Here is a 19,443-nt window from a genome sequence, read left to right as displayed (position 1 = left end):
TGGTCTATTTGTTACATGTTGTTACAGCTTGTTACACCTTGATACACCTTGTTACAGGTTTTCATAGGAAAATCTCGAAAATAGTCTTGTTACAAGTTTTGGTCTATTTGTTACATGTTGTTACAGCTTGTTACACCTTGATACATCTTGTTACAAATTTTCATAAGAAAGGTTCGAAAATAGCCATTTAAAAAAAGGTTCTTTATCTTAATTTTAATGTTCAATTTAATTTGGTAATTTCAAATAAAGACGAGTTTGAGGAATGGAAGACATAACATCTTAAAATTTCAATGAATTATTTTTCGTTTTTAAAATTTTAGTAAAATTTAACTTCAATCACTGATGATTACGACTTCGTCAACAATGTTTTTCGGTATGTATCTCTTCATAGTTCGTTTGGACCCCTTCGTTTGATTTGATGAATCTGAGTTTGTGTCAGAAAGGGAAGATTGGATTTCGATCTTGATCGGGGCACAAACATCACTTGTTTTCTTTTTCTTCTCCGGAGCACCTTGAGTGGATTTCGACGCAACGTTATCATCATCTGAGCTAGTATCAAGGTCTGTGACAGCTCGCTTCTTTTTCTTAGAAAGTTTACGAGTTTGTGTCTGGAATTTTGGTGCTGTCTTTTTCTGTTGTTCGTTATCTTCGTCTGTAGTTGAAGCCCTGTCGGTCGAGCGTTCATCGATAATTGCGCCGATGATTGATTGGTAGTCAGGATACTCCGCTTCAAAAATTTCATATGGGAACCAGCTTCGTTCTTTTTGCTTCCCTAATAAGAACATATCGTATACGGTGTCTGCTCCTTGCCAATCAGATTCATAGCGCTGACGATATTTCTTCAATATTTCATCCGGCATCGGAACTCTCACCTCTCGATACTCTTTTAGCAACTTGTAAACTTTTTCTCTGTATTGATAATCTGGATTCGAAGCATAACGATCAAAGTTCTCCAACATGTAATATGTTTCATCTAACACATCTTCAAAGGTTTTACTTCTAGATGATGATGATGATGGCCGACTAGGACCTGGCTGGGCATTTGCAACTTCTTCGGCAGCAGTTGGCTGAGTGAATGAAAATTCTAAAGCGTCTGAATCGTCAGATGAAAAAGGATTTTCATTATCGAAGTCGTTGTAGCAGGCACCATCTTTTGTTTTTTCTCTGATCGGACAAGAGAATATCGGTACGTCTTTGAGCTGTAGCGCAACCCAATGGAAAACTTCCATGCAGTTTTTGCGTAGCCAATCTAAAAGTAATTTAAAGAAATGTATTTCGAATATTTCGAATAGTAGTGTAATTTTTTACTGACAAATAAAATCATGATATTGATCAATATATACACATTTTCCTCAGCTATTTTCTGAAACGATAATCTCTCAGGGCATAAAATACACCTCGACTCGTTGTTGGGTAAGATGAAGTTTTTTTATTCTATCAGGCAGGTTTGATAGTTGACAATGAATTTACTTACTGCTCATAGATGTATCCACTTTCGGAAGCTCGATTGTGTCAAATTCACAGATACGTTTTTTGATTGCTTTACCGTCTCTACCAGGGCCAAAATCAGGATTTTCATTTGTTGTAATAAAGAATCCAGAATTATAGTGGAAACTCTCTACTCCCTTGTGTTTCTTTTGCACTGTGATGCGACCACCTAAAACGATCAGAAAATTAATCAACTTTAATCATCTTTTTAATAACTGCAATATAGTTCAAGTTGTTTTCTGTTCTTTTACTTTTAAAATTGCATTTCCAAGTTTATACGATCGACTAGGTTATTTATTCTAGTGTATGGAATCTTATTTTGGTTTTACCTTGCAAAAGTCTTTTTGCATCTTCGCAAGACAGTGATTCGGGACTCCACTCGTCCATGCAAACGATTTGGGTGTTGCTTTTGATAGTTGACGCAGAAAAACGTCCATCTGGTACGATATAGCTGATAAAGGTCGATGGAATTATGCCTTCGAATGGACAAAACCAGCTAGTTTTGCCTGAATCCGAGTCGCCAACCAGCATTAGCTTTTTCTCCTTCTTGGGAAACTTTTTGTGCATCAGCAATTGATAATATTTCTGCAGAAACTGTTTTCTGATGATGGGATTGGGAAAGCTGTTCATAATACCTGAATGGAATAAAGTAGTAATATAAAGTATGAAAATGTGTCCATCAAGCAAGATATTTTTATTTGTTCTAATAGGAAGCTGAGGCAATATAACACGACTACCAATAAATCATTACAGGAGAGTTCAAATCAGTGTTTTATTGAGCTGTCGATAGGATACAAAACTGAAAAAAAAAACAAGCTTACCCTCCATAAATGGTGTTGGATTTGGACGCTTTTTGTGGTTATAAATTACAAAGGCTCTAGGGGAGCCGGTCAGGGCTGGATTCTGCTCGAAACACTTCTTTTCTATGTTAAAAAAGAAGCCATCGTTAATTTCGATGTAGTTGTAGTCCATTTTCATCTGTTTCACTATTCGACAAGAAGGTTTCTCCAAGTGCCGTATCACGTCCCATGTTTGACCAGATAAGGAATCCGCAACTGATGAATTTTTAAGGATCCTCATGACATAATCCTCGACAGGTTTATAGTGGTAATAGGTTTTGGTCGATTCTGGAACATGTCGATAGATATATCCTTTGAACAGTTCACATTTTTCGTCTTTCATAACTCTAGCAACTACGTCAATGGCTTGGTTCAGTCTGCTTCTAGGCTTTGCAACTTCTTTCGGAGCCTTGTCTAAAATAGAAGTCAAAAATTTGATGTAAAAACTTACTTTCCTCCTATGATAATCAACTTGAGATAGTTGCAATGATGTAATTTAAAATTACTTACTTGAAGAGTTTCTCATGTCAAGTTCGAAGTCCAGGTTAAACTGTCTTAGACGTGGTAGTTCTGTCGATAATTTGTCGTGGACATTTTTGGCAATTGTTGACGATACATATATGTTCACAGGCTTTACAGACTCGTCAACAGGAATCTCAATGCTGTCTTCATCCTCGCCCCGGTTGATGGCTTCGGCTCTTGCTAGGCGCATTTTATTCAAAACAATCTTTTTGAGAGGCTCAGCTAATTTATGGTCCTTCAGGGTAATGTACAATTGGGATGCGGCTAGATTTTCAATTTGACCGATCGATGCACCTATGAAATAAAAAGAATAAAAGCATCAAAATGTGTAAAAAATGCTGTCACCCCTGTCTCAAAATTCGACTTTCCGTGTAAAAAGTATGTAACAAGCAGTAACAAAGCGTATCAAGCTGTAACAAGTTGTAACAAATCGACCAAAAATTGTAACAAAATTTAGATGTTCAAAATTTGTAAAAAATGCTGTCACCCCTGTCTCAAAATTCGACCTTCCGTGTAAAAAGTATGTAACAAGCAGTAACAAAGCGTATTAAGCTGTATCAAGTTGTAACAAATCGACCAAAAATTGTAACAAAATTTAGATGTTCAAAATTTGTAAAAAATGCTGTCACCCCTGTCTCAAAATTCGACCTTCCGTGTAAAAAGTATGTAACAAGCAGTAACAAAGCGTATCAAGCTGTATCAAGTTGTAACAAATCGACCAAAAATTGTAACAAAATTTAGATGTTCAAAATTTGTAAAAAATGCTGTCACCCCTGTCTCAAAATTCGACTTTCCGTGTAAAAAGTATGTAACAAGCAGTAACAAAGCGTATCAAGCTGTAACAAGCTGTAACAAGTTGTAACAATTCGAACAAAAGTTGTAACAAAAATTAGATGTCCAAAACTTGAAAAAAATGCTGTCACCCCTGTCTCAAAATTCGACTTTCCGTGTAAAAAGTATGTAACAAGCAGTAACAAAGCGTATCAAGCTGTAACAAGTTGTAACAAATCGACCAAAAATTGTAACAAAATTTAGATGTTCAAAATTTGTAAAAAATGCTGTCACCCCTGTCTCAAAATTCGACCTTCCGTGTAAAAGGTATGTAACAAGCAGTAACAAAGCGTATCAAGCTGTAACAAGTTGTAACAAATCGAACAAAAGTTGTAACAAAAATTAGATGTTCAAAACTTGAAAAAAATGCTGTCACCCCTGTCTCAAAATTCGACTTTCCGTGTAAAAAGTATGTAACAAGCAGTAACAAAGCGTATCAAGCTGTAACAAGTTGTAACAAATCGACCAAAAATTGTAACAAAATTTAGATGTTCAAAATTTGTAAAAAATGCTGTCACCCCTGTCTCAAAATTCGACCTTCCGTGTAAAAAGTATGTAACAAGCAGTAACAAAGCGTATCAAGCTGTAACAAGTTGTAACAATTCGAACAAAAGTTGTAACAAAAATTAGATGTTCAAAACTTGAAAAAAATGCTGTCACCCCTGTCTCAAAATTCGACCTTCCGTGTAAAAAGTATGTAACAAGCAGTAACAAAGCGTATCAAGCTGTAACAAGTTGTAACAATTCGAACAAAAGTTGTAACAAAAATTAGATGTTCAAAACTTGAAAAAATGCTGTCACCCCTGTCTCAAAATTCGACTTTCCGTGTAAAAAGTATGTAACAAGCAGTAACAAAGCGTATCAAGCTGTAACAAGTTGTAACAATTCGAACAAAAGTTGTAACAAAAATTAGATGTTCAAAACTTGAAAAAAATGCTGTCACCCCTGTCTCAAAATTCGACTTTCCGTGTAAAAAGTATGTAACAAGCAGTAACAAAGCGTATCAAGCTGTAACAAGTTGTAACAAATCGACCAAAAATTGTAACAAAATTTAGATGTTCAAAATTTGTAAAAAATGCTGTCACCCCTGTCTCAAAATTCGACCTTCCGTGTAAAAAGTATGTAACAAGCAGTAACAAAGCGTATCAAGCTGTAACAAGTTGTAACAATTCGAACAAAAGTTGTAACAAAAATTAGATGTTCAAAACTTGAAAAAAATGCTGTCACCCCTGTCTCAAAATTCGACTTTCCGTGTAAAAAGTATGTAACAAGCAGTAACAAAGCGTATCAAGCTGTAACAAGTTGTAACAATTCGAACAAAAGTTGTAACAAAAATTAGATGTTCAAAACTTGAAAAAAATGCTGTCACCCCTGTCTCAAAATTCGACTTTCCGTGTAAAAAGTATGTAACAAGCAGTAACAAAGCGTATCAAGCTGTAACAAGTTGTAACAAATCGACCAAAAATTGTAACAAAATTTAGATGTTCAAAATTTGTAAAAAATGCTGTCACCCCTGTCTCAAAATTCGACCTTCCGTGTAAAAAGTATGTAACAAGCAGTAACAAAGCGTATCAAGCTGTAACAAGTTGTAACAAATCGACAAAAAGTTGTAACAAAATTTAGATGTTCAAAATTTGTAAAAAATGCTGTCACCCCTGTTTCAAAATTCGACCTTCCGTGTAAAAAGTATGTAACAAGCAGTAACAAAGCGTATTAAGCTGTATCAAGTTGTAACAAATCGACCAAAAATTGTAACAAAATTTAGATGTTCAAAATGTGTAAAAAATGCTGTCACCCCTGTCTCAAAATTCGACTTTCCGTGTAAAAAGTATGTAACAAGCAGTAACAAAGCGTATCAAGCTGTATCAAGTTGTAACAAATCGACCAAAAATTGTAACAAAATTTAGATGTTCAAAATTTGTAAAAAATGCTGTCACCCCTGTCTCAAAATTCGACTTTCCGTGTAAAAAGTATGTAACAAGCAGTAACAAAGCGTATCAAGCTGTAACAAGTTGTAACAAATCGACCAAAAATTGTAACAAAATTTAGATGTTCAAAATTTGTAAAAAATGCTGTCACCCCTGTTTCAAAATTCGACCTTCCGTGTAAAAAGTATGTAACAAGCAGTAACAAAGCGTATTAAGCTGTATCAAGTTGTAACAAATCGACCAAAAATTGTAACAAAATTTAGATGTTCAAAATGTGTAAAAAATGCTGTCACCCCTGTCTCAAAATTCGACTTTCCGTGTAAAAAGTATGTAACAAGCAGTAACAAAGCGTATCAAGCTGTATCAAGTTGTAACAAATCGACCAAAAATTGTAACAAAATTTAGATGTTCAAAATTTGTAAAAAATGCTGTCACCCCTGTCTCAAAATTCGACTTTCCGTGTAAAAAGTATGTAACAAGCAGTAACAAAGGGTATCAAGCTGTAACAAGTTGTAACAAATCGACAAAAAGTTGTAACAAAATTTAGATGTTCAAAATTTGTAAAAAATGCTGTCACCCCTGTTTCAAAATTCGACCTTCCGTGTAAAAAGTATGTAACAAGCAGTAACAAAGCGTATTAAGCTGTATCAAGTTGTAACAAATCGACCAAAAATTGTAACAAAATTTAGATGTTCAAAATTTGTAAAAAAAGCTGTAATCCCTGTCTCAAAATTCGACTTTCCATGTAAAAAGTATGTAACAAGCAGTAACAAAGCGTATTAAGCTGTATCAAGTTGTAACAAATCGACCAAAAATTGTAACAAAATTTAGATGTTCAAAATTTGTAAAAAATGCTGTCACCCCTGTCTCAAAATTCCACCTTCCGTGTAAAAAGTATGTAACAAGCAGTAACAAAGCGTATTAAGCTGTATCAAGTTGTAACAAATCGACCAAAAATTGTAACAAAATTTAGATGTTCAAAATTTGTAAAAAATGCTGTTACTACTGTCTCATAATTCGACCTTCTGTGTAAAAAGTATGTAACAAGCAGTAACAAAGCGTATCAAGCTGTAACAAGTTGTAACAATTCGAACAAAAGTTGTAACAAAATTTAGATGTCCAAAACTTGAAAAAAATGCTGTCACCCCTGTCTCAAAATTCGACTTTCCGTGTAAAAAGTATGTAACAAGCAGTAACAAAGCGTATCAAGCTGTATCAAGTTGTAACAAATCAACCAAAAGTTGTAATAAAAATTAAGTTATCAGAATAATTCAGTGAAATAAAGATTGAATTATCTAAGAGTTATACCTCTTGGTTTGACTCCCTTGCACGAATCGATTTTAACACCAGACTCCATAACCTTTTTGCATAGCATGTTCTCGAACTTGTTTGCTGTGATATCTGGCCAATCAAATGCCATCCAAAAACTTAGTCCCGTATCTAACTCTTCACCCTTCTCCATTGCGGTAACACAGCTTATCAACACTTTAACTGGAACAATATCCTTGAATATATTCTCCAAATCTTGCCTTCTTGTAAACATATCCGAATAATTCTCCTCCTTCCACAGCACTCTTATCGCAAGAACATTATAACTATCCACAATGTTTGAAATGACATAAGTTTTCAAAGCCCTCTGTAGAGCAACTTCTCTAAATGATTTATTCGGTTTGAATTTTTTATTTGCATTCTTTTTGGCAGCAACATTTTGACGAAGAGTGGTTCGCTCATCACTTGAAGTTTCACTACTGTCTGACATTTTAATTTTAACACAAACACACAATACAAGCTTATCACTTGTATAAAGATGCGTGGTGTGAGAAGAGAAAATTCGATCATTTATAGGTCACACAAGTTTTTACAAAAATTCGCGGAGGGAATAAAAAACAATCGAATGGCTTAAGGGAAGAAATTTTCGCGAGAAGAAATTTTCGCGGAAGAAATTTTCGCGGAATTTAATTTCGCGAATTTGGGCGTAATTCGCGAAATTAAATTCCGCGAAACACACCAAAATTGTTAAATCGCGAAATTAAATTCCGCGAAATTCGATTTTTTTCTTCTTCTTTTATTTTGTTGTTTTTGACCAGGTATTACCAAAAAAGATGGACACAATTGATTTTTAATAGTATAACGTGTATTTTTTATCAAATATAAACAACTCCGTGATGCTTAAAAGTTAATCTAAGTTGATAAATTCTTCTCAATCGCGAAATTAAATTCCGTGAAACTTTTAAAATCGGCTCATTCGCGAAATTAAATTCCGCGAAATTTGCCATTTTGAAACTCTGATTCGCGAAATTAAATTCCGCGAAAATTTCTTCTCGCGAAAATTTCTTCCCTTAAGGTACAATAGAAATCTCTTAGGAATTCCTCGAGGGAATTCTATGGTAATACAAACAATCCCATAATGTATCACTTTTTTAGAAAAATCAAAAATTCCGATAAGGTCAATTCAGCTATTCAAGGCTCAGTGTAGAAAATGCTCGTACTGTATACTACAAAACTAAAGACTAAAAACCGGCAAGTTGACCTGATATCTGGATAAGCTTAACTGATAAATATTATTAGTAGCATTTCCAATTATCTTTTCCCAGGGTTACATCAGTTATCCACGTACAGAGACCAACCAATACCATGACAATTACAATTTAAAAGAACAAGTTGTCAAACAAAAAGCCAGTGGCGTATGGGGCGGTTACATTAACAAGCTTCTTAATGAGAAGGGCGGCATACAAAAACCAAGAAAAGGTCAGTATTCGTTTAAATAAAATTGTCTTTTTTGACCCTTCGTGTTTCCATTTTAACGCACGTGACTTCGACTTGAGTCGGAATTTATTTCCACATTAAAGTATTTGTAACTACGGGGTTTAAACTTTTGTTTATAGGCCAAGACTGTGGAGACCATCCTCCTATTACGCCCATGAGGGTGGCTTCAGAAGGTGATTTGGGCGGAGACACATGGAGAATTTATAGTTATATCGTTCGTCATTTCATTGCTACAGTAAGTCTATATTTTGATGTTTTTTATGTAAGAGTGAGGAGATTAAGAGGGCTTTCGTGTTCTGCATTTTCAACTTTATCATAGATACAAACACGTTAATAAAAATGATGCCCTTTGTAAATTTAAAAGGATGATAAACTGAAATTTCAACCGTTGAGTTTCAAGCCCAAAAGATCAGAAGCAAAACTTTAACCCTTCTCAGGCAAGAGAAATTTATTTCCCACCCAAAACGCGCATAGAACGCGCCGTAATCATGACGACTGATTGTATCTAGCGGTTCCTTTGTTTTGGAGGACTAAATTTTTTTAAAGCTAGCGATAGATTTTAGTTTCAATCCGGCGTTTGTGTAAAAACTACCCGCGGGCGTTCTGGATGGAAAATAATGGTTTCATTTCCAATCCAGGAGTCTCGCCTCTAGCCTTTCGGGCTTGAAACTCAACGGTGTCAACCGTTTAAGAGTTATGTTTTTAGATTAAAAAGAACAGAACAGATGTTCAGATTTGTAACTAGGCACCCGTTTATGATAGGTTTACGACTTGGTTTAACAGTTTTCCACAATACACCTTTTCGACCGTAGTCGTGCAGCCAGGTGTGTACCACTTAATTATTTAACTATCCCCCTAAACTCGATCCAGTCCTTTTTTGACACATTTTTCTATTGTCTATAGGTGCGAAAAAAGGACTGGGACGGTTTTAGTGGGATAAAGCAGACAAAAAAAATGTCCGCACGGCAATTAGTGGCAACGGTTGAAAAGGTCTACTTGGGCGGTCCTACGAAAGTATTTGCCCTCTTTTTTCCTTGATCCACATGACATCTTACTGTCCTTCTCTCTCACTTCAATAGGTGTCTCATGATTGCAAATATCTCCTTTGTTCTGTCCTTTTCCAACTTGGTACGGAATCCTTTTCTTGTGAAGGAAGAACGATAATCGACCCTGGGTTCACGGAGATTCTCGATACAAACCAAACTGAAGACCTGAACGAACGGATACCGAAAGTGGAAAAGAATCAAATACTCGAAATCGAGCAGGTCAGTGGCTTGATGTCAGTCAGGTCTACTAAATTCTTGTCAATTCTTATGTGATTTTTAGAATGGAGGATACATTCATTTTAACAAGAGAAGGGGGAGTGATATTTGACAGGACCCCGAACAAAACTCGTATCCGGTTTGGATCCCTGGCCACTTCATTTATTGTTCAGTTCATAAATAACTGAGCATCTTTGCCTTAAACCCTTTGAAAACAATCGACTATGTAAAAAGCCCCTGCATTTCAAGGCTATCTACCTCTAACTTAAGGGTGTTGTTTAGGGTAATCAATATTTTCAATAAAAACATCAATTTTAGATCTTACTTCAAGAGAGACACACCACAGCACCTGAATATCTTAGTGAAGCTGAACTCATCACATTGATGGAAAAACATGGCATCGGAACGGATGCTTCAATCCCAACTCACATCAATAATATCTGCCAACGGAATTACGTCACTGTAACTAACGGACGTCGCTTAGTTCCCAATCCCCTGGGCATCGTTTTGGTACATGGGTATCAAAAGGTTTGGATAATTCTAATTCATGATTTTGAAATCTGACATTTTATTATGGGAAACTATTTTTGGACGTTTTGATGAGAGGTTTTGAAACTTATACAATGGCGTCTCCATAACTCGCCCGGGGAATGCAAAGTTGCTCGAGTTATGGGAATTTCGAATTATAGAGACTCGTTTACAAGGATTTGTTAACTGAAGGGACGACCAAACTTGTTCGAATTGAGGAGATATTCGAGTTTCGAGTTATGGAGACTACATTGTAGTCACGCATGGATATAATGTGATTTTTCAACGTAGCAAATATTCACAATGAAATGTAAACTTGGAACAGAAGTTATTGTTGGAAAACTTTCCTCGAGTTAGGCAAAAAATACGTGTGTGGATGTGCCGTTGCACAGAGTTCCTCCATTCACTTCATGTCACCCTTATGCAGGGTTCATTATTCCAATCTCATTGCCCACAACCCTGATCGATCGGTAAGAGCAGAACGCCCTAGTTTAGTATTTTTTTTACTTTACAGATAGACGAGCAACTTGTCTTCCCAACAATCCGCTCTTCGGTGGAGAAACAATTGAATCTGATCGCTCAAGGACGCGCGTGTTTTGAAGATGTGCTAAGTTTTTATGTTGATATTTTTGAAGACAAATTCGAATTTTTCTCCAAGAATATACAAAATATGGATGATCTGTTCGAGTGTTCATTCACCAAGCTCTCTGAGACTGGGAAACCGTTCTCCAAATGTGGCAAATGTCGCCGTTATATGAAACTAGTGGAAGCTAAACCAGCAAGACTCCATTGTTCGACTTGCAATGAGACGTATTCTGTACCTCAGAATGGAATGATCAAGCTATACCAGGTATGTTTTGACAACAACGGACATAAATTATAAGAAAGGAGAAAATGTGACTAGTAATCAAATCTATTTTCAACATTATATTCACCACTCAATGTTGGATTGGAAATTCGGTTGTAAATATCAACATTGAGTGTAGGAACGGGGAGAGACTGATGAAGCTTATTCTCATTACATCATGTCAATGATTTTAGTATATATTCCCAAAATGTCAGCTTTACTCTTTTCATTGGAGACTAGTTGTGAAGCTGTTAACTCTGCCAGGCAAGAGAAAACGTAACCTATTTTAGACGAAAAACTCTTTTGCGCAGTTAAGAAATTTTATAGTTTTTGATAGCTGAAATTAAATTGTTGCCATGAAATCATACTGAATAGTGCTCGATGATAAACAAACAAGTGCCAGAATCAAGTTTAGCTCTGATGGCTTTTAATGTAGAAACTAATAGTTTGTTGTTCAATATTGCTTGCAGGAATTAAAATGTCCATTGGATGATTTTGAGATTCTACTTTGGAGTCGTCATGGTGCTTCAAAGGTATTTCAAATTATTTTCCTCAACCTAATGATTTAAGTTTTGATTTAAGCTCTCATTTGATTTGGTTGGTCGTTAAGATGTAATAAAAGAACCTTATTACTTTTTCTAAAGAACGCGTCATCTCTATCACTTCAAATAACCAATTAGTGAAGTATCTGGTAAAAACTCCAGCTCATCCCGTTAAAAAAGGATGTCTCAACACTGGCTGCGTTTAGACCAACTGGCATTTGTAATTTGGCATTTGCTCATGAGGGATTCGATTTTAATAGCTTTTCCATTGTATTTTCTGTCATGGCATTTAAGGAATCGTCTTTTTAGGTCATTACTGAAAAGGTGATTCCCTCAAGTTCAACTTTGACAGATCAAACAATGAAAAGCATGGAATTTCTCAAAAACTGCAGTCATTAAGACTGAAACTTTTTGCCGTAGGGCTAGGCTATGGCAAATCTTGCAAATCTTACAATCTATAGAAAGAACTGAATAAAAAACGTGCAAATACTTTAAAAAATCAAAAATGTCATTTCTTCTCTTTGTTTTGGTTCCTTTGTTTGATTTGATATGCCAGAAAAGGGGATTCCTTTGCTCAAAATGGCATTTCAAATGCCAACGAAATGTCAACACGCTGGCATCATTAGGCATTTGACAAACCGAACAATTGCGCGGAACAATAGAATTCAAAAGAATACTGCAAGCAATTACAAATGCCAGGCTGGTCTAAACGCAACCACTACGTGTTTCTTCATTTAATACTTTAATGCGTCTTAATATAGTGATTAAGAAACTCTTTGAAAAAATTTGCTTCATCGGTGAGTTTTTATCTTTATACTATTTTCCGGGCTCTTTAGATGGAAGGATTTCTTATCAAAACCTTTTAAAAACATATTACACAGGTTTTGTACTGAAAAGTGACGCCATTAAAACAATCGACCATTGATCAATGAGATCAAAGGGACCAATGTGCCGAATTTCAGCCATTCATGACCTCTCCATGCATCTATCAACACTATCATGGTTATCAAGAGGATATGGATTCGAGTTTACCAAACAACGTCAAACATCAGTATATCTGACCAGTGTGTCAATGCAATGACTTCTGACGTTTGATGTCAGTAACCCCTGGTAAACTGGAATCAAATCCTTTTTCACACAGCCTTTGGCGAAAGGGTTGATAGGTGAATTGTGTTACTAATTACTACTAAATCGAAATTTGTTTTTTTTAGACGTACAGTTTTTGTCCAAACTGCTATACAAATCCAACCCTTGAAAAGATGGAGAAGAATCTAGGCTGCAATCAATGCCTTCATCCAACCTGCAAACATTCAGCTCTACAACTGGGTGTTGGCCCGTGCACCGCTTGTGAGGACGGCCGCTTGATATTAGAGCCGTTCAATGCACCAAAATGGATTTTATCGTGCAACAGGTTTGAATTACCTTAAGAGAAGAAATTTTGGCGAATGAGGCCATTCGCTAATTTTGGTGCAATTCGGCGGAATTTATTTTAGCGATTTAATAAAATTTCTAAATTTGGCGATGATTAGTTTTGGCGAATGACACCTATAAAGTTAAATTTCTTTCCGCCAAAATTTCTTCCCTTAAGGTACACTATCCGAATAATTTACGTTTTTTAAGGTTTGGAGTTTTTACATTATGCTTGTATCCTATACTTATCAAATTTTAAACGGCGTGTTGAGCTTGTAGAGGGACTGGTAAGATGTTTCCGTTTGAGATATCCGCCAGCGCTACTCCGTTTCCTCCAAATCCGACTGATGTTACCACCCCTTCATGCTCCTCTTTCTAGAAGAGATGTGACGGTTAAGTTTGAACTTGTCAAATCATTTGCAAAATAACTTAGACAATCCTATCGTCTGTTAGAGGATCAATAAGCGCGGGGAAAATTTATATGCGCAGAGTCAGGGCGGAAAAAATAGTGGCGGTAGGGTTTAGAACACACACTGTAAACACTTCTGCCACTGTTTACTCCGCCCCGGGCTAAACTCCCATTTTCAAATTTATCACGTCTCCTAAACTATTCCCGTTTTAGTGATCTTGTGTTGAGGATCGTCTAAAAATAGCTGAGAAAAAAGTTTTCGGCACTTGAAATAGGAGTGGGCTATACAGGGTCATTTTCATTTTTTTCGTCAAATCATGTCAAACTAAATTTTCTTTAGCTCCGTATGGCATATCTAGTAAATAATTGTTTCGGTGTCCGTAAAAAAAAGGGGAAATATAGACGGGCTAGGGCTCATTCATAAATCGTGTAATTCAATTGAAATTCCCTCTAGAAATTGGTATTCTTGATCCAAGAACAGTTTTGAAGCTTTTCAGAGTCGAAATTCATGTAAAAGTTTCAATTTTCCGCTTTCAGATCCCTTTTTACGTCTTCTGAACTTCACTGAGGTAGTGCTAAATTAAGGAAAGTGTTTTTATCACATAGAGCAAATTGTCGGCAGTTCTCGCCTTTATAGTCAAGCCTTCCTCTTTTTTGCCTGCGTAAAGCCTTTGGGCTACGCCCAAAATGTCCAAAATTATATTTCTCGAATAAATGTTTTGATATACTGATATACTATATTTCTGTCCCTGAGAAGTGAATGTGCCAAATTTGAGCGGAATTCAATCACTGCCAGTGTCTCATTTCCAACATAATTTGGGTAGTTGGGTAGATGGAAAAAGATTGATTTGAGGGCACAAACCTTAGTCTACAAAAAGGCTTCCCACATTTTTTTTCTTCATTTCTGTTCAAAAATTCTATTTGATTCTGTCTACACTTATAATTTAGACCTCAAAAAAATTTAGTTTGACATTTTTTGAAAAATCACCCTGTATAGCGCACTCCTACTTGAGAGGCAAATTTTTGATTACTGTAGTTGATTTTATTTTATTCATTTGTTTCAGTCCGAAGTGTTCAGACCGTTATTCACTCTGCAAAGGGGCTCAATCGGTCAAGGTGAAAGATGAAGTTTGTAAATGTGGAAGGAAGATATTGGACGTATCTTACAAGGTTAGGAATTTCTGTAAAGTTGTTTTTTGACCTTCTTGGATAATTGGTTTTTGACCCCTTCTCTCAGGAAAAGCATTGGTTTAAAAGCTTTGATGTTTAGTAGTTAACGTTCTACTTCACTGGAAAAATTATGAAAAATGAAAAATTATCAAAAAGCAAAGTTTTGCCAAAAGTAGACTAATCGATCGAAAAACATCATCATTCATGGAGTAACTGAAAACACGCCTGAACAAACAGAAATCACTGACAGAGCCTTTGTTGATACCCTAATTGAAACGATCAAAATACCAAAACCAAACATGAGACATGAACAACAAGACGGACAGGAACAACGAGACGGGCAGGAACAGCGAGTCGGACAGGAGCAGCAAGAAGACAACATGCACAGGTATGATGTAGATTCTCCAATGCTTAATAGAGAGCTTGAACTTGAAAAACTTAAAGATCTTCGTAAGCAAAACTGTAAAAAAATACTTATTGGTCAACTAAATCTCAACTCAATAAGGAATAAAATTGAAAATTTATCAGCTATAGTATCAGGAAATCTAGATATACTTTTGGTTTCTGAAACCAAATTGAACGATAATTTCACAACTAATCAGTTTGAAATAGAAGGTTTTGAGGAACCGCATCGTTTGGATAGACCTAAAAACGATGGAGGTGGTGGCCTTTTGCTTTATGTAAGAATTGGATTACCATCTAAGTTAATAAGATCTGAAAATACGTATGAAGGCATGTTTGTTAAGGTAACAATTAATAAACAAAAATGGCTGGTATGTTGCTCCTATAACCCACATTTAAATAACATCAACGAGCACCTAAAAAAGCTGCAAATTAGCATAGATGCGATAGATATCGATTATAACAACATTCTGGTTGTAGGAGACTTGAATTACGAAATTGAGAATCAGCCTTTGGTTGATTTTTGTGAGGGGTTGAATCTCAAAGCTATGATTAACTCACCAACCTGTTTTAAAAATCCTGATAGGCCAACTTGCATTGACCATATGCTTACAAATAAGCCAAATCATTTTCAGAAAACTGCTTACACTATTACCACTGGAATATCGGACTTTCACAAGATGACTCTGATAATCCTAAATGAAAACTTTAAGAAATTGCCACCGAAAACAATCAGATACCGATCTTACAGGACATTCAACAGTGATACTTTTCGCATGAAACTAGATCTGATCATCAATAGTGATAACAGTGAATTTGGATCAAAAATAAAATGTATCATAGAAGAACTAGACAAACAAGCTCCATTTAAATATAAAACGGTTAGAGGTAATAATATGCCTTTTATAAATAGAGATATGAGAAAAGCCATCATGATAAGATCCAAACTCAAGAACCTGTACTATAAGAATAAAACACAAGAAAACAAAACAAAATACAACAGACAAAAAATTTTTTGCTTATCGCTATTGAGGAGGACTAAGAAAGACTACTTTGCCAACCTCAAAGATTCCAACATAACTGATAACAAAAAGTTTTGGAAAACTGTACAACCATTGTTTTCAAATAAAGGTTCAAACAATAAGATTTATACCTTAGTGGATAAAGAAAAGATCATAAATGACGAGAAACAGATAGCTCAAATATTCAATGACTATTATGGCCAAATAATATCAAAACTAGACTTGCCTGAGCCTCCCTATGTTGCATTTGACGAAACAAATAATCATACTGAAATTTGTATTCAGAAATATAGACAACACCCAAGTGTCACTGAAATCAAGAAACACTGAGTAAAAAAATCTAAATAATTTTTCTTTTATACCAACACGAAAGAGGAAGTAGGGAAAATTATCAGGACTTAGTTCAAGGAAAATCACAGCCAAGCTCAGATATTCCAGTGAAAATCATAAAGGATAATTGTGATATGTTTTCCGAGTTTTTGTGCTCAGAAATAAATGCGTCATTCGAGTCAAACTCTTTTCCAAAAGAATTGAAACTTGCTGATATAACACCTGTGTATAAGAGAAAAGGTTCAAAGAATGACAAGGGCAACTTCAGACCGGTGAGTATTCTCCCAGTTCTGTCAAAAATTTATGAAAAAATCATACATACCCAAGTCTCAACCTACTTTAACAACATTTTGAGCAATAGACAATTTGGATATAGAAAAGAATGAGTACACAAACTCCACTTTTAGTCATGACTGAAATTTGGAAGAAAGCTAAGACAGAAAAAAAAAGTTTGCAGCGCTACTCATTGACTTATCAAAAGCTTTCGACTGCATCTCGCACGAACTATTGATTGCTAAACTTGAAGCATACGGATTTTCAAGGAGTGCCTTAGGTCTCATAGCAGCCTATCTATCAGATAGAAAGCAAAGAACGAAAATTGGCGACCATTACAGTACCTGGCATAATGTTAAAGTAGGTGTTCCCCAAGGATCCATTCTAGGGCCGCTACTATTTAACATCTACATGAGAGATTTGTTCTACTTTCTTGAAAATAGAAATGTACTGAATTACATATGCAGACGATACAACACCTTTTGTGATAGCTGATTCTTGGGAACAGGTTGGTGGGGAGCTCTCGAATGGAGCTGCTATCATCTTTGAATGGATAACCCAAAATCAAATGAAAGGAAATGCAGACAAGTCTGAGTTGATAGCTAACAATACCAGCAAAGAAATCTTCATTACTCTACAGAATGAACGCATCTTTAACAGCAACTCAGGCAAGATCCTAGGATTAACTTTTGACAACTGTCTGACTTTTGAGCCACACATTAACACGATTTATAAGAAAGCTAGCCAGAAAATCAGTGCACTTGCGAGGGTAGCACCGTACATGAATCAAAAGAAAAAGCAAAGGCTCATGAATGCCTTCTTTCGAAGTCAATTCAATTATTGTTCGCTTGTCTGGATGTTTCATGTTCGCAGGCTAGATCAAAAAATAAATCACCTCCACGAAAGATGTTTGAGGATAGTGTATTCTGATCATACATCTACTTTTGAGCAGCTTTTAGAGAAAGACGGTGCCATCAAATTCCACCATAAAAATCTTCAGTTGTTAGCAATAGAACTTTTCAAATGTAAAAATAACATATCAGATCTAACTAAAGAAATTTTCAAACATGATGAAAATATCAAAGTAAATCGCAAAACGCCTTACTTCAGATCAAGAGAAATAAACTCTGTTTTTCACGGTTCAGAGTCACTTTCATTTTTAGGGCGAAAAGTTTGGGAATTAATTCCGGATGAGTATAGAGATATAGTCGATCTTAGTATTTTTAAGGAAAAGATTAAGCAATGGAGGCCTACATCATGCCCGTGTAGAAACTGCCGCACCTATATTGACGGTGTCGGCTTTTTGTAATCACCTTACAAATTGTAAAGTAGCGTTGACTTTTATTAGCCTTTGTTGCTACCTGTTCGTCAACTTGAAATAAACTATTACATACATACATACATACATACATACATACATACATACATACATACATACATACATACATACATACATACATACATACTGTTTTTTGCTCTTCAAAGTGAATGGACTTTACTGTGATTTCTACGGAAATCTTTGAAAGGATATAATGAGATGATTTCTTTGGTCTGCAATATTTGTATAGACGAATAACTCGATATATTTAAAATAATGGATTCTCATAGAAACGTAATACGGTTTCTCTTATATTGTTTTCTAGTTAAAAGTAAAAAAACTGCAGCTTGAGTCTCTTGTAACTTGTTGAATAATTAGACAAAAGGGTGGGACCATCAAAGCTCCGCAAGTTAAAGATCTCAAGCCATCTGACCATTAGCCCCGAAGGGCTAGACTCGAGACTCCTGGGTAGGAAATGAAGCCACTTATTTCTCATCCAGAACGTCCGTGCGTGGCTTTTACACAAATGCCGGATTGAAACTAAAATCTATCGTTAGATTTCAAAAAATGTAGTGCTCCAAAACAAAGGGACCGCTAGATACAATCCGTCGTCATGATTACGGCGCGTTCTATGCGTGTTTTGGTTGGGAAATAAGTGGCTTCACTTTTTCTTGGCTGGGAAAGGTTAGAGATTCTACTCTAGCCCTTCGGGCTTCAAACTCAATGCATCTGACTCTCCCTATAAAGTTTGCTCTCAAAGAAAATGATCTTTTTCTCGATATAGGACAAAGCCGCCTTATCTGGATGTATGGCTTGTGACACTGCTATGGCAAACCTGGTCAAATTCGTTGCCCCTGATGGTCGACATTCTGGTAGCAGGGGAGGTTCACGAGGAGGAGGGCGTGGCTCGAATCGAGGTGGTCGTGGTAGTGGGCGTGGAGGAAAAGGCAGAAGAGGCGGTGGTGGACGTCAAAATGATGACTATGTCCAGTCACACCCGAATAAAAATACAAATTTAGCAGATTTCATTAAATTTTGATTCAATTGCAGCAAAAAATACTTTTGTAATTAAAAAACAGAAGAAATATGTTTGGGTTTCGATATTTTCTAACTCTTTCAGCTATTTTCGACAGAAATTTCATATTTTGAGGATTCGGTTATCGGTTAGATCTGATTGATCTAATTTATCTTGAAAATGACAGGTTAAAGAGAAATCTTGAAAATAGCCTTCAACGAACCAATAGCAATACAATGCGTTGTGTTCAAGCTAAAGTTGAGAAACAGTTCGATTTGAAAGCAGAGAAAACAATACTTTGAAAAAAAGGTTTGAAATTTCAATTTACAACGGCACTGTAGGAATTTGTTTTTTTTTCTAGACTAAATCGTTGTGTTATTTATAAATTGTATTTTTATGCAACATGAGTTTTTCCTCTTAATTTCAAAGAACTGCTTTAAAATGCTTCTCGCATAAATTTCCGACGATATTCCTTTTACCCTAGTTTTACCTTCCGTAAAGGAAGAATTTTTTTAAAGGGATAAATATAGTGACTGGGGAG

The 19,443-nt window shown here is 35.8% G+C and overlaps 2 protein-coding genes across 2 annotated transcripts; one reads left to right on the top strand and one right to left on the bottom strand.

The window, feature by feature from the left end:
• Window positions 1-279: 279 nt before the first annotated feature.
• Window positions 280-7,508, bottom strand: LOC136814162 (uncharacterized). Its single transcript, XM_067070676.1, has 6 exons — window positions 6,917-7,508; window positions 2,838-3,143; window positions 2,310-2,741; window positions 1,818-2,123; window positions 1,475-1,657; window positions 280-1,249 (listed from the first exon to the last, which is right to left on the bottom strand). Exons 1-6 carry the CDS (start codon window positions 7,365-7,367, stop codon window positions 333-335), a joined length of 2,595 nt encoding a protein of 864 aa, XP_066926777.1. The 5' UTR covers window positions 7,368-7,508; the 3' UTR covers window positions 280-332.
• Window positions 7,509-8,204: 696 nt separating this feature from the next.
• On the top strand, window positions 8,205-19,359 carry LOC136814247 (DNA topoisomerase 3-beta-1-like). The gene is made up of 9 exons (XM_067070764.1): window positions 8,205-8,356; window positions 8,494-8,609; window positions 9,454-9,639; window positions 9,955-10,164; window positions 10,679-11,014; window positions 11,482-11,544; window positions 12,765-12,964; window positions 14,437-14,542; window positions 18,672-19,359. Exons 2-9 carry the CDS (start codon window positions 8,529-8,531, stop codon window positions 18,924-18,926), a joined length of 1,437 nt encoding a protein of 478 aa, XP_066926865.1. The 5' UTR covers window positions 8,205-8,356; window positions 8,494-8,528; the 3' UTR covers window positions 18,927-19,359.
• Window positions 19,360-19,443: the final 84 nt, after the last annotated feature.

Source organism: Clytia hemisphaerica, unplaced genomic scaffold (assembly GCF_902728285.1).
Source record: "Clytia hemisphaerica strain Z4C2 unplaced genomic scaffold, Clytia hemisphaerica genome assembly, whole genome shotgun sequence".
In the NCBI taxonomy this organism is placed as follows: Eukaryota; Metazoa; Cnidaria; class Hydrozoa; order Leptothecata; family Clytiidae; genus Clytia; species Clytia hemisphaerica.
The sequence above is the reverse complement of the archived record's forward strand: the minus strand, read 5'-3'. Positions and strand labels throughout refer to the sequence as shown.

Excerpts from the sequence above, each read along its gene's own strand:
- LOC136814162 (XM_067070676.1), bottom strand. The coding sequence starts at position 7,367 with ATGTCAGACAGTAGTGAAACTTCAAGTGATGAGCGAACCACTCTTCGT. Across the intron at positions 3,144-6,916 it reads CAAGGGAGTCAAACCAAGAG|GTGCATCGATCGGTCAAATT; the intron begins GTATAACTCTTA and ends TTTATTTCATAG. Across the intron at positions 2,124-2,309 it reads TCCAACACCATTTATGGAGG|GTATTATGAACAGCTTTCCC; the intron begins GTAAGCTTGTTT and ends TATTCCATTCAG.
- LOC136814247 (XM_067070764.1), top strand. The coding sequence starts at position 8,529 with ATGAGGGTGGCTTCAGAAGGTGATTTGGGCGGAGACACATGGAGAATT. Across the intron at positions 12,965-14,436 it reads TGGATTTTATCGTGCAACAG|TCCGAAGTGTTCAGACCGTT; the intron begins GTTTGAATTACC and ends CATTTGTTTCAG. Across the intron at positions 14,543-18,671 it reads TATTGGACGTATCTTACAAG|GACAAAGCCGCCTTATCTGG; the intron begins GTTAGGAATTTC and ends TTCTCGATATAG.